At 32.7% G+C, this 14,595-nt stretch overlaps 1 protein-coding gene across 1 annotated transcript; it reads right to left on the bottom strand.

Moving 5' to 3' along the window:
• Positions 1–4,730: 4,730 nt before the first annotated feature.
• Positions 4,731–7,516, bottom strand: LOC129311245 (probable alpha,alpha-trehalose-phosphate synthase [UDP-forming] 9; the record flags this gene model as incomplete). Its single annotated transcript, XM_054953395.1, is given in 3 exon segments — positions 4,731–5,495; positions 5,596–5,869; positions 5,961–7,516. Coding segments are annotated over 3 exon segments (2,154 nt in total), but the record flags the coding sequence as incomplete, so codon positions are not given.
• Positions 7,517–14,595: the final 7,079 nt, after the last annotated feature.

Here is a 14,595-nt window from a genome sequence, read left to right on the forward strand (position 1 = left end):
TCATTCTTCATGTTAACCTAAATTTCATATCAAAGGGCAAGATGAAAGTATTTTAGAGCAACAATATATGAGCATTTCTTTTATCTCTTTTATTTAATAACGATAATTTAAAAAAATTAAAAAATAAGGACTGATTTATAAATGAGTCAAAAGTTGAGGGATTGAGTCGCAATGAATCATAATTAAAAGACTAAATTACAAAAGGGTTAAAAGTTGAAAGATTAAAAGATTAATTTTTTTAATACTGCCTTTTAAGTGAAAGAAAATTTAAATGATATTACAATGCAGTGATTAAATATGTAGGGGCTTTTTCGAAACTTTGTAATTCTTTTTTGAAAAAACAAATTTATAAAGTATTATTATTGTGTTTTATTAATATGTGTAATCTTATATTAAGTTATTTTATAATTTAAAATAAAAAGAAACATTAAGCGAGAGTTGATATCCCATGCATCATATAGGTATAAAATCTAGTGATAAAAAAGATTATGAATTTTATCATGAAAGATTGGACGTCTTCGATCACATGTGGAGAGAAACTAATAGATATGTCAATTTGCTCACCTGCCAAGCATCCTATGACAGTCTAGATTTTATGGTTTTTAGCAATCCACCACCAGGTATAGAAACCTTGAGTTCTGATATAACCTAGTTGTGTTTACTTGCATAAATTCTTCGTAGCCCTGTACTAAAAAAATAAAATAAAAATCTAAAATTTGAGGTTTATAAATAGGTAGGGCAAGGGGAAGTATATTCATTCCACACAAAATGTTGTAACAAAGTATTAGATAGTTTTTAGCAAATAATTCATTTTTAAAATTTTAATCCAACTATATATAAATACAACTGAGGAAGACTTAATATATCATCATATAGAATACACACACATATTGAAGTTGTGAGAAATCACATTAAATTACAAAGAGTAACTTCAATCTTGAACTGCGTGATATTTTTAATAAGCAAGGATGGATAAGCAAGGGCAGATTTAGAAATTTTTATTAGAGGGAGTCAAAATGATAAAGTATATATAACAATTAAAAAAGTTATATATATATATATATATATCACCGACATAATATAAATTTTTTAACGTATATATTTATATTCAATTTACCAATATATATACACACACATATTAAGTTTTACTCATTGACTTTTTGTGATATGAAAATCATTAATTATTATGTCCATGACAAATGTTTTAGCACTTTCCTTTGAAAATAAATTATTATTAAATTGATGAAAATTTTATCATCTCTATAAAATTAAATGATTTAAATACATTATTAAAATATAAAGTTTTGTTCAATATAATAAATTATATTGCTTACTTATTGAATTTACTATTTAATTCTTTCAATTGACAATCATAGTAGATAAATATATCAACACATTAATAATACTCATTTGTCATAAAATTTTTATGTCAATGATGAGATTGAATCATATCAGAGTAAAAATTATTCATATCATAAATTTCAATAGGTTGATTATTTAAAAAATAATTTTTTTCTAGAAGAACATCTTCATTAAACCTCTTAATTTTTAGATAAGTGATTTTATGATAGATATTAAACACATAGTATTCAATATATCTTAAAATTTTTGTTGCAATACTTAACAGAGTTTGTTAATAATAATTCTCATAATTTCTTTCATTAAATATAAAATGAAAGCAAAATAAAATGACACAAATACTTTAAGAGCATGTATAATGTTATCTTGCTGAAAATAAGTAAATTTTATAACAACTATATCTTCAAGCTACTAAAATAGTTGCTTTATGCATACATAAAAGATTACGTATAGAATTGAAATAAAAATTTCATCTAATATTTCATAACTTCTATAATTGCAAACTTATGAAAGTTGAAAATATATAACTTTTACATTTTACTAAAAAAATTTAAAAGTTAGAGAGGCCATGACTCCTATTGGTCCACCCTCTCCACCTTAAGGAGAAGGGATGTGACTTAATTATTAGTGGGTATCAAAAAATATAAAATTTTAATTCAATTCGAGAGAATTGAAGTAAAAATAACTTTAATAGTGAAAAAACTAAAGTACACTTCACTTGTTAATTTTATCTGAGATATAGAATTATTAGTTGTTAATTTTCTTACTTCACTTATTAATTTATCAATATAAATTATAATTTATGCTTCACTTGTTATGAATTATTTTCACTTCAATCCCCTTGGATTGAACTAAAATTTTATATTTTTTAAAATCTACTAATAATCAAGTCACATTTCTAACCCTTAGTTAAAATTCTCCTAGCTAAAAAAATCCATTATTGATAATACATTGAAGTATGAGTAAGTTCATTCCAAAAAAAAAAGTATGACTAAGAATGTGTTTTTAAAAATATTATTTAATAATCAAACATTCAAAACCATAGCAAATATACTCAAGATTCGAAAACAGTTTAAAAAAAAATGAAAACCAACCTGGTTTTCCAACTGCTGCTATTTTTTCATCACAGTGCTATCTAATAATAAAATAGATTTAGACGCTATAGTTTGAATTTGGAAAGTTAACGTGTCATGTTTTAATTTAATTTTAAATTTTTATTGCTTTCATGGCCTATCTAAAAATTATAATATATATGTATGTATGTATGTTGGTATAAAGAATTTAAATAATTCACACTTAATATATAGGGCCCAAATTCAATAAGGGCATGTGTAGCTCAACGTGCGGTTGAATTTTTTAAAATAAAAGACCAAGGCAATGTAGAGTGACAAGAATCGAGCTTATCTACATCAGATATCTGAAGTGCCAGAAGCTAGTTGAGACAGTTTTTTTTTTTTATTGCTTTTTCATTCAATGGTTAATTTCTCATAATTTGATGAATCAAAATTCAAACGGGTTTGTTTTCCATGAGAAGACACCTATATATAATATAAAAAAATGACTCAGGTTGATGTAAGGCAGTACCTTCTAAATTTTGAAGGAGGACAAGCTATTGCGTACATGAAAACATGTCTGCTACCCACCAAAACCATGTTTGGTGGGCTGCTTCCTTGAAAACCGAGTTTTGATGAGTAGATGAGCATATGGCAAATTTAGATTTATTAAACAAAGTTTCCCTGTGACCAAGCTAATGCTCACAAACTAAAATCAAGCACTGGCTTTGGCTTCTGCTGAATCTTTTTTCAGAAATGGTTTTGTGGTCCAAAATCCAGCAGCAGTATTCAATGAATGAACCAATGAGCCTCTTTCACTGTCCCTCTGTCCTCTGTCTTTTAGTTTTAACTCCAACCACTACCTAAAATCTCCAGAAACCATAACTACACTGGTGATTCATTTGCAGAAGAATCAACCTCAACGCCCACCAACACTGTTCTTTATCACACCTTACACCTATTATCATGACATGACAAAATAAGCTAAATGGTGAATAATATGAATAATTTTTCATGAAATACTTGTATTGTCATTATTATATTACACGTGACGATAAAGGGCGGGAGAGAAGTGGGAGTTAAACTTATTGGTGTGATAATGCGTGATGGTATTGCAGGCCATTGAAATGAATCTGACGATAGCAACACAGAGCAGAGCAAGCTGGCAATTATGCCAAGCCACGTGATGAGACTGGTGATGTTTACAATATTCTGTGTCAGATTCGACACTTTTATAATCCCTGTAGGAAAAAGAAAACAAAACAACAGTGCAACAACGCGAACAAACGTGGCCATTTTTTTTCTCTATTCCTTTCTCTGTTCCATAAGCATTCTTGTAATAATAATAATAAAAAAAAAAAAGCAGAGTTTGCCTTGCTTAGCTTCAACTAGCTGCAACAAACAACAAACAAATCAAAATCGTTTGTTGCAGCGACTACATATATATATGCTGACATTCCTGGGGCTCCGGTGCATTCTGTTCCGAAGTATGGTCACGTTTCTGACTTAAGTTCCAAGGCACGCACCATCTTCATATTCAACCATCATACTATAGCAGAGTGTTGAAGCAAGCCCTTGTTTTTTACCCATCTTTTTCTCATATCTTTGTCGGTAAAAATAACATTACTTTTTTTTCATCTGTCTGGTTTCCGTATGTTACGTCCATATACGTGTATGTATAGTTCTTGAATTAAAATATCTCGAGGGATGGCTTTTTTGTGAATGACTCTTTGGATACACACACAGCTAAGAGATCTAAAGAAAGCAACAGTCACTCAACTAGTTCACCATATTCGTCTTGTTGCTTTCTGTCGTTTAGTGACTACTTCAAAGAAACACTCACACCGACGGCCATCTCAATCCATTGGCCTGTTTTTCTCCCTTTTTATTTCAATTATTGGGGTGATAATCTATTCATTTAATTAATATTTTTTTTATATTCTGGGTGTTAATTCAGGGAATTCTTCTATCATATGATCAGTACCTTAAAGTTCTAACCACAGATTGTCATCTATCATGATATCATCATCTTCAAGCTCAGAAGTTTTCCGTCCATGAGTGTAGAAGAAAATTGACTTCACCAACGAACTTCTCGTGACCATTTATAGTATATCATGTGTCTCTACAGTAGATCAACGAGGATGGGCTGAAGAGATGCGTTAGTGGGCCCCTCTTCTTGGAACATCCACTTTGGTCCCCCATGCTGGTTGTTACCCAAAAAAATTATGTACCAAGTACCTAAATGCCTGGTGTTTCACCCCATTCCTCCAAAGTTGTCTTTTGGAGAGGTAAGATTACCCACAATATCCAAGGAAACAGTTCCCAAACCAAACTGGCCATTTGTATTGTAACAAAAATAGTGTAGCTATACAAGTGTCTGGTGCCCACAATGCTGGACCAAACAGAAATGTTTTCTAATCTAAAGTTTCAATGGCGAGTGGCACCAGCAAGTACATAAATTGATGTTAACATATACAGAGGAAGAATTGTGGTTCATCCCTGAACCTCAGCTTTTAACAAAATAGATGTTAACATCTATTTTATGTTTTAACAAAAACCTTCGCTTCGAGGAGCCAGGTAAACCAATTCAGGAGACAAGGAAGAATTAGATCTGCTACAGAAATGCCCCCCCTTCCTACGCGTTCAGCTAATGGCAATCAAAATTTTTATCTCGCTCATGGGTGAAGAAAAGAATCCCTGAAGCAGCATAGAGTTAAGGAAAAAGAAAAACCAATTGTGTGCCTTCTTGATCAGACCAACTCAAACTGTGCTCTCAAAAGAAACCTGGAAATGGGCTAAATGCCTAGGCTTTGGATTAGATGCAGTACCAAGGCTCTGAAGCAATTTTACCACATCAGCAGCATCATCGAGAAAATACTTGGCCTTGCTAGGCTTCTGGCCAACAGTGCAGGCAAAGATCTCTGGAGCAACTGGCAATGATGGACAAGAGATCGTCCTTAGTATGCTCTCAAACATGTCTTCGTCAGACCTATCATCTCCAATGCACATAACAAAATCTGGCGGATCCCCATCATTGACCATAGTCATAAGAACCTTTTCAGCTACCAAGCCTTTGCTTACTCCCTGAATAGAGGAAAAACAAGACTTGAATAAGGTCATTCCAGCTTCCGATATAAATAGAGAAAGAATTCAAGGGTTAGGGAGGAATAAAAAAATTTCGCACCGGTGGCTTAACTTCAACAATATGTTGACCCCTCTTAACAACAGCTGGTTCATTAGCAAGCACACTTTCAAGGTGACTCAACAATTCTTTGGCTTGGCAAGAACCAAAATCAGGGTCTGCATCTTGATGATGCCAAACCAATGCACTTTCCTTAATTTCAATATTAGATCCATCAGTTGCCTCTGTGTATAACCTCATTATGGGTTCCACGACATTTTTCCAATCAAGGTCAGCAGACAGGTGACTTATTTCCCATTGGGAGGAACTACTCCACCTGCAGATAAAAGGGGAATTTTTTTTAGAGTGGGTGTAAAGGACAATAAAAAGTAAATCGCAATAATCTTTCCAGCATTCAAATGACATACCTTAAGAAGTGCCCATGTTCAGCAGCAAGTCCCAGCAATTTGCATGAAGCAAACCAATCACTCAAAGAATCTCTTCCCCTCCCACTAACAATGAACACAGTGTTCTTGGTGTCACTACACAAAGTATTCAGGACGGATATGACTTCGTGGCTGGGGATTTTATTTATGGAAGATTGTGCCACGACAGTACCATCATAATCAAGAAATATGGCCCTTCTATTGGTTCTCTTATATGCTGAAACAATGTGATCAATAGACAACTTCCTAAAACCAGGAGAGAGAGAAACTACTCTGAACCCTAGGCCCAGACCAAATTCCCAGCACCTTTTGGTGTAATGATCTTTGCATGCTCTCTCCAAATCCTGCATAAAGCTACGAGCCCAATAAGCCACATCATGGGAGCTGACATACCGATAATGCTTCTCGTGCCGCAATTTCTTCTCTGAATCATGCATTGTAATTGCCAGATTCAAAGCTTCAGCAACAGCATCTATATCCCAGGGGTTAACCCTAATTGCTCCGCTTAAGGAAGGTGAACAACCAATGAACTCAGACACAACAAGCATGCTTGTACGAGAAGAATCATTTTTTCTACCGAATGCTTCATCCAGTTTTGAAGTTCCTTGTCTGCAGACAACATATTTGTAAGGGACTAAGTTCATGCCATCCCTCACAGCATTGACAATGCAACATTCTGCCACAGCATAATAGGCACTCTTCTCAAAACGAGGAACAGGCCGATCAATGAGAATAACTGGTTGATAATGAGGTGAACCATAAGTACTGTTAATCCTCTGGGCAATTAAATATGTCTCCTTCTTTGCTTCCTGAACATCCTTCCCAGAACCCCTGGCAGGATTCACAATTTGAACTAGTACAATCTTTTCCAGCAAATCTGGATGCTGGTGCAGCAGCTGCTCTAGAGCTAGTAGCTTCAAGCTGATGCCCTTAAAAATATCCATATCATCAATACCAAGAATCACTTTCCTGCCCTTGAACTCTTCCTGGATTTCTCTTATTTTAGCAGATGTAGAAGAAAGATCTAGCACAGATTCAAGCCTACCAATGTGAATGCCTACAGGCAAAATCTTGATAAATATAGTGCGGCCAAAATAATCAATTCCTATATGTCCCCGCTTGGATTCATAGTCCAGACCCAGCATTCTACTGCAGCAAGATAGGAAGTGACGAGCATAATCAAATGTGTGAAAACCAATTAAGTCAGAATTCAGCAATCCCCTGAGAATTTCATCTCGTACTGGCAAGGTTCGGTAAATTTCAGACGAAGGGAAAGGACTGTGAAGGAAGAAGCCAAGTTTAACTCTATTAAATCTCTTCCTCAGAAATGTAGGCAACACCATCAGGTGATAGTCATGAACCCAGACAAAATCATCATCAGGATTAATTATTTCCATAACCTTATCTGCAAATATTTTGTTAGCAGAAACATAGGCACGCCATAGTGTGCAGTCAAAGCGGTCACCATGATCTGGGCACATAGGTAGCATGTAATGAAAGAGAGGCCACAGCTGCTGCTTACAAAAGCCAAGATAAAACTTTCTCTGGAGATCATGAGGTAGAAAAGTAGGAACACAATTGAAGTTCTCCATCAATTTCTGAGCAACTTCTTCCTGCTCACAAGACTCTATTTCAACCTTGAGGGACCCCACATAGATCACCTCAGTATCAGAAGAAAACCCATCTTTTAGTTGTAATAAAATTGAATCCTCATCCAAGCTGAAGCACCATTTCGAAGTTTGCAGGTCCCTTTTAGAATGCAAAGGCAGCATGTTTGCCACAATAATTTTCCGCTCTCTACACCCAGAAGAGCTGACATCTGAATCCCCATCATTACAACCCTGACGATCCAGTTCTGAAATAATTCCTGGAACTGTAACAATCCTTGGAAGAGTTCTTAGGGTTTGAGGAACAGCCAATAAGTCTCCACTTGCTAAGTCTAGGAGATTAGCAAATGATCTTGATGCCATGGCCAGTTGTAGGGAAACTTCTCTTAAATATCTTTCTTCTTCCTAATAACACATGACAAAAAAACACAAATTTATTAAGGACCCTTCAGAGAGTTTTTCAATGAACTCCAACTAACAAATGACAAGGGCATTATGCATTGCCAATTGAACGAACAAACAAATATGCAGATATTATCTATCATTATGCTCATTGCGACTGCACATCTTCATAGCTCAGATCTGTAGAGGTTTGAACAGATTACCCATACTCTGGCTATTAACTGATAATAGCATTTTACTTTTGGATAAAAAGCAAACTAGTTGATGGAATATAAGTCCCTTGAGCATTTGGCAAAATGCAGAAGACATGGAAGATGCACCACCGATATGACAGCTACTAAACAAGAAGCACCAGAAGATGACAATAGTTTTGATAGATGAAAATGATATTAGGTCACTGGTCACCAGCAATTCAAGTAGGGATGCTGCCTTTACATTTACAGCGCACAGATTTATGTGCAGTAAAGTTCAACTCATGTTAACAAGGTTTATCGTAATTGAAGTCAGAGAGATATTTGTCATACAAGCTACTTGTCCCCCCCAATTCCCCAAAGAAAAAGCTAATGTTACATGAGGGCAAAATATAGCTTTCCATCAAAGTGAACGTTTTTGCATGGGTCAAAATGGGGTTAACAGTTTACACAACTGACAGATAAGCATAGCACCTGCTCAATATGAACATCAAAGAAAAAATTTTGACATTCTAGGCAAGAAATCAGGCTAGTTCAATATCGTAGATACGACTTTGATAAAGACAATTAAAACCCCCTCAGGTCAAATAGGGACGTTACGAAAGCACTTCCAGGTTTATGGTGCACCAAACACTTTCCATTCTGTTGTGAAAGATATCTCCCATCTTGATATAAATCACAAATTGACACGAAAAATGCATTGACTTTGATAACCAATTATGCCATCATATCACTAAAGTATCAATATGCAGGACTCATAAGAGATTATTCTCACAGATAGTTGACACTGTCACCAGCACATATTCAACTCAATTCTGTGGCATTGATTCGACAGTTGAAAACTGTGTCTACGGCTAAACCTTAGAAGTCTACTTAAAGGCCGAAAAAAAAAAGGGTAAAAACTACAAAAGAAAGTTACTATTTGACGACAGGGAAATTATGTAAATATTGCAAAAGAAGTCAAATTACATTGCGAAATGCTAGGAACCCTATTTTATCATAACATCCTAATCCTAACTTCTATTATGCCTGGCGTGTTGAAATGACATGTCAACTCTAAAGGCCTTAAGGTCCAAAAGTAGGTTTAGAAATAGAAACAAAACGACAAAGATCGAAGAGTAGTATGGAATCACTGACAGCAAAGAGCTTGAAGCCACATCTAGCCCGACAAAATCATATGGCCAAGCAGTTACGCGATTTCCTATTCATAATTGTTCAAACGTGACAACATCGTTCTGTTGTTAAACTTCAGTCATCTCTTCAACAACAATTTTCCAGCAAGCTTTTTTGTTCTAAAAAAGGCAGATAAAGCGAGAATCCAGGGCATGATCGTGTGACAGTGTGACAAATGAGAAATAAAAGAGGACAGAAATATCCGAAGAACTCAAAATCATAGCATGTCGATATGTAAATCTGCTCCACCAAAACGAAAACAAAGATATCCAAATTTCGGGCTTCACATATTAGTTCCCGACACCCGACTAAAACCTTATACGCAAGTGAAAATAGGAGTTGAGACTCGTACCTTCAGCAAATTCAAGCTCTTATCACATTACCAAACTTCTCCAACGCTTGATCATCAACTCCCTGCCAAAACGTCAAAGTCAAGCCACAATAGTCTAAAGCGGAAGAACACCGCAAAACTATCAACTATACAAACACCAAAGCGGACTTCAAATCCTAAACATCGCAAACAAAAACCACTTGGTTGCCAAGAAAACTCTCAAGGGGGGAAAAATGAAAGGTTCAACAACCAAAGACACAAACAAACGATTAGAAAAAGAAAACCGCAGCCCCAAATAAAACATAGCCTGCGAAAACTTCACAGAACTAGCGAGAATTCAATGACAGGCCGGAGACCCAGAAAAGAAAAACAGGCACTCAGGAAATCACAAGTTCAAAGGCTAACCTTGCCTGACATCGACGATGAGGTTCAGGATAGCTTCAATGGGAATATCACAAATGATGGGAGAAAAAGGGGGTGTGAGAAATGAAGGCTGCTTTGCCTTCTGGACATGGAAAAGAGAAGTTGAGAAGAATGCGAATGAAAGAAGAAAGAATAAACAGAACCGTAAGAGCGAGATTTTTAATATTTGGAAACACTACGGCCTTGTGGATAGAGTTTTTCTTTGTTTTATTTTTTTTTCTTTTTCAAAATATGTTTCTTTCTGGTTGGCAAGTTGGAAAGTGTAAGACTACGGATAAACTCGGATCTTTACTGCAGTTTGCTTTTCTAACCACGGTTTGTTTTCCGGAATCCTTTCCATGTGCATTAACCATTTTACCCTTTTCTTGTATATAAAATTTTGAATATTCTTTATTTTAATTAGGGGCTTTTTACACGCTTAACTTTCTGGGTCTAAACTTCCCCTGTTAGGTTTTAAATTGAATTTTTTATTATCATGTAACTCCAAAATATAAATTTGTAAAAAAAATTAATATAAAGCGTGACTATATATGAATTTTTTTATTTATTTTATGTATATGTGATACAATTTTATTATAGAAAAAAAATAAAAATCAAGTAATTTCATTTATTTTGTTTTTAATTTTTTATTAATACATTTATACATACATTTTCTTAAAAAAATGATAATAAAATCTCTTTAAAATGTATAAATGACATTTTGAACAAAATATCATAATTTCTCTGAAGTTTCTAAAATTTTTCTCTCATTAATGAATTTATTTAAATTATCAAATTATTCTTATTGAAAATAAATAATTTATAAGTTTTATTTAAATATTCACAATTTTTATTCTTATATTCTCAACAACGTAATAGCAAATCATAATTTTACATGTTAATTCCTTATTTATTGTTGTATTATTATGAATATAAGAAAGAAAAGTTATAAATATTTAAACAAAACTTGTAAATGATTTATTTTAACAAGAGTAATTTAGTAATTTACATGAATTCATTAATGACAAAAAAGTTTCTAAAAACTTAAAGAAATTATGACATTTCAAGAGATCAAATCATCATTTATACATTTCAAATAGATTTTATTGTCATTTTTTCCTTTCTTAAAAATAATAAAAATAAAAATAACTACAAAATTGTAAATTTATAAATATTAAAATAAAAAACAAAGTTACATATTTTTTTGGAAATATTACAATTATCAAAATTTAAACATAACAAATATTTTAGACAATCGAAATTATTAGAATAGAATTCTAATTACAACCTCATAATGCTAGGAATTCTGAATTTTATTGAGTGACTTGGTAGACAAAATATAATTCATACCAAGACCGCATAGATTGAGGCCGGGCTAGTATCTCGTTAAAAATCTTATCTTTTTTATTGGGGATTGAGTATTTTAATGCAAGTTGGGAAGTTGAGCTCTTTTTTTTTGTCAATTAGTAGAGCTCATTTTTATTAAGGTGCGTATCCCATACCAAGTGCATGTGACACGGAGGGTAATAGTTTGAGTTCTCTGATTTTAGAGTTTAATTTTTAAAAATGTATATGAAAAAACATTATTTAAAATAGAATAATTCTTATATGACACTTGAATTTTTTAAAAGATTAGTCTCACGATTATTGGCTGTAGGAATGCCTTGGGCAATAAAAAAGGACACCTAATCCTACAACCATATGAAATGTATTCATTTATTTAATTATTATTTTATATTTTATTACTATTATTAATTTATCCATCAATGGTGATATGCTTAATTATTTTAATAAACAGCCTAGGCTTCATGATTATTATCCATCCATAAATAATTCAAAACTTGCAGTCAATTTCACAGAACCCGAGGAGTGGTCCTTCCAAGATTTTTTTTTTTAAATACTTATATAGTCTAATAGTATTATAACCCCTTGTCAACTAAGCATCTTTGAACTTTTTTCAGAAAAATAAAATGTACTCGTATAATTAAAATTAAATAATGATATATCTAATTAGCATATGCAGGGTTAGATTAATATTTGGTTGCATGCACTATCAGTGGCCTGAAAAAATAATGGATTTTTGAAATCACGAAAAGCCTCATATTATGAGAATTAAATAATGGTTCGCTAGAATAGTTAACCATCTTAAGTATATTTAATTACACATGTTGAGTTTCATTTTTGTGGAGAAAGAAAGTGTCGTTTTAATTAGATGGCTCTCACCACGCGTGAAGTGCTTACTTGATTTAGCACTGCAGCTAATATATATATATATATATATATATATATTCGCTAGTAAACATGACAGCTATATTTAGGATATGAAGCTGGACTTTAAAAAGGAAAAAAAAACAACAAATGATTGAATCATTCAAAATTTTATATTTTGATTGTGGAATCGCAATATGTTTTTTTTTATCTCCCAAGTTTTTTTTCCCTATCACCCATATAACTACAAGTCATTAATCATCCTACACATTTCACCCAGTCCTGCTACGTGACATGGCATATAAATTTCACTAGGTATTTATTAACAGAGTTGAATTATTTAGTTTTCAAAAATAAAACATGTTGTAAGTTGTAACTAAAAATAAAATGTGGACGGTGGAGAACATATATATGTGTGTGTGTACGTATATAATTAAAACCAACTATATTGAATACTTATTATTTTCTTCAACAAATGTGTTAGAAATCATGTTAAAAATAGTTGAAAATATATTAATAACACTGCACACTGAATAGTCGTCTGAAAGAAGCGAGGTCGAAATCATTCCCCCCCCCCACCGACAGAATAATCTAAAATCTTGGTGTTCAATTAGGTAAATAATTAAAAAAAATGGATTAGATGGGGCAATAAAAAGAGAGGAGGAGGGAAATAAAAGAGACAAGAAGGGAAATAGAAGAGAGGAGAGGGGTATAAAGGTAAAAAGGGAGAGGGGTTGGGTGAAAAAGGTGAAATGAGATGCGGGGAGATGAAGGGGGATGACGGCCAAATAGCCAATGCCAAGCCGGCGAGATAAAGAGGTAAGACGTGGGGACTGGGGAGGGGGCTTGGATAATGATTTGCATAAGTAAATATATTAATATATGCCAGATAACAACTTCACAAGTGAGGGGAAAAAAAATTAGTTGAAATGTAATTTTTTTTAACAAATTTGTACATGTTTTAAATTATATTTTTATTAAATATTTACGTAAGTGTATTGATAATAATAATTTTAATTTACTTTTTTAAAAATAATAAATAAAATAAAATGTCATTTAAAAAAATTACAATAACTATCAAATGTCATGTATTTTGAATCAAATAATATTATATAAAATGACTCTTATTATGAGCAGGAGAGAGTAATAGCTAAGAAAAAAAGAATTTATTTTAAGAACCGGTGTTGGAGTCTATAGAAATGCTGTTACTTTAAATAAATAGGTTAAAAACATATGAAATGTATCTTTGAGGCTTGGTAATAACAATCACACATGATAGGGTATAGCAAAAGTTCAAATTAATTTAGACAGGTTGTTGATAATAACAATTCCAATGGTGGAAACAGGAGGGACTAAGGCCCCTATCTTTTTATTGTTTCTAAATAAAGCATAAGGGTTATATATTTTGCCCTCTCTAAATATTATTATATATATTGTTCAATGTTTGGCTTATTAATTATAAATAGCTCTTGTTTTATAAGGAAGGAAGTAATTGATGTACATTTATTCTTTTAAAACTTGAATATGATTGTTGATGTTGTGTGTTCATCTTGTAAGCATAATGATAAATTGCAATATATTTTTTATTACAAATTGCTAATTTGGTTGAAAATGATGAGATTTAAACAGAAAGGGGCTAAACTAACATAGTATAGTGGGTTGGAAACACTAGACAATATTCACATTTCAATTACATATATATAGTTTTTTATGCATATATATATATATAATGCAATTATTTCAGTTGTTGAATATATAGTTACCACACAATCTATTTATTTTCAACAAAGTGACACTACATATACTTGTAAAGTATTGGTGTTATTTAATTTTGTTTTTATTTTATATTTGATAAAAAAAATATGAAAATTGCTAACAAACTCTATCAAGATTTGTAACAAAAATTTGAAGGTATGTTTGATATTTATCATAAAATTGCTCAATTAAAAAGTTAAAAGATTATAATTGGGAGAGTTTTCTATAAAAAATTATTTTTTTTGTAATCGTTAAGTGATTGAAATTTTGACATAAATGCTTGTTTTGCAATATTGGTCTCCTTGGTTAAAATTTTTAACTCTATCCCTGCACACAGTGGGACATAAGGAGAATTCAAATTTAGTTTGAAAAAGAAATAGTAATATTTCAGGTTTTTGAAAATAAAAGGGAAAACAAAAAAAAGGGGAAGAGGGAAGGGAAAGGAAGGTGGAAAGAAGGATAAGGAGCTGACTCAGCTCCACGCAACATCCCCCATTGACCCACTCTCCCCACCTACCCCATGCCCCCCTGTCCCCCCCCCCCCCCCC

This window comes from Prosopis cineraria, unplaced genomic scaffold (assembly GCF_029017545.1).
Source record: "Prosopis cineraria cultivar Desert tree isolate PC_DT_omini unplaced genomic scaffold, ASM2901754v1 PC5, whole genome shotgun sequence".
NCBI classification, from domain to species: Eukaryota; Viridiplantae; Streptophyta; class Magnoliopsida; order Fabales; family Fabaceae; genus Prosopis; species Prosopis cineraria.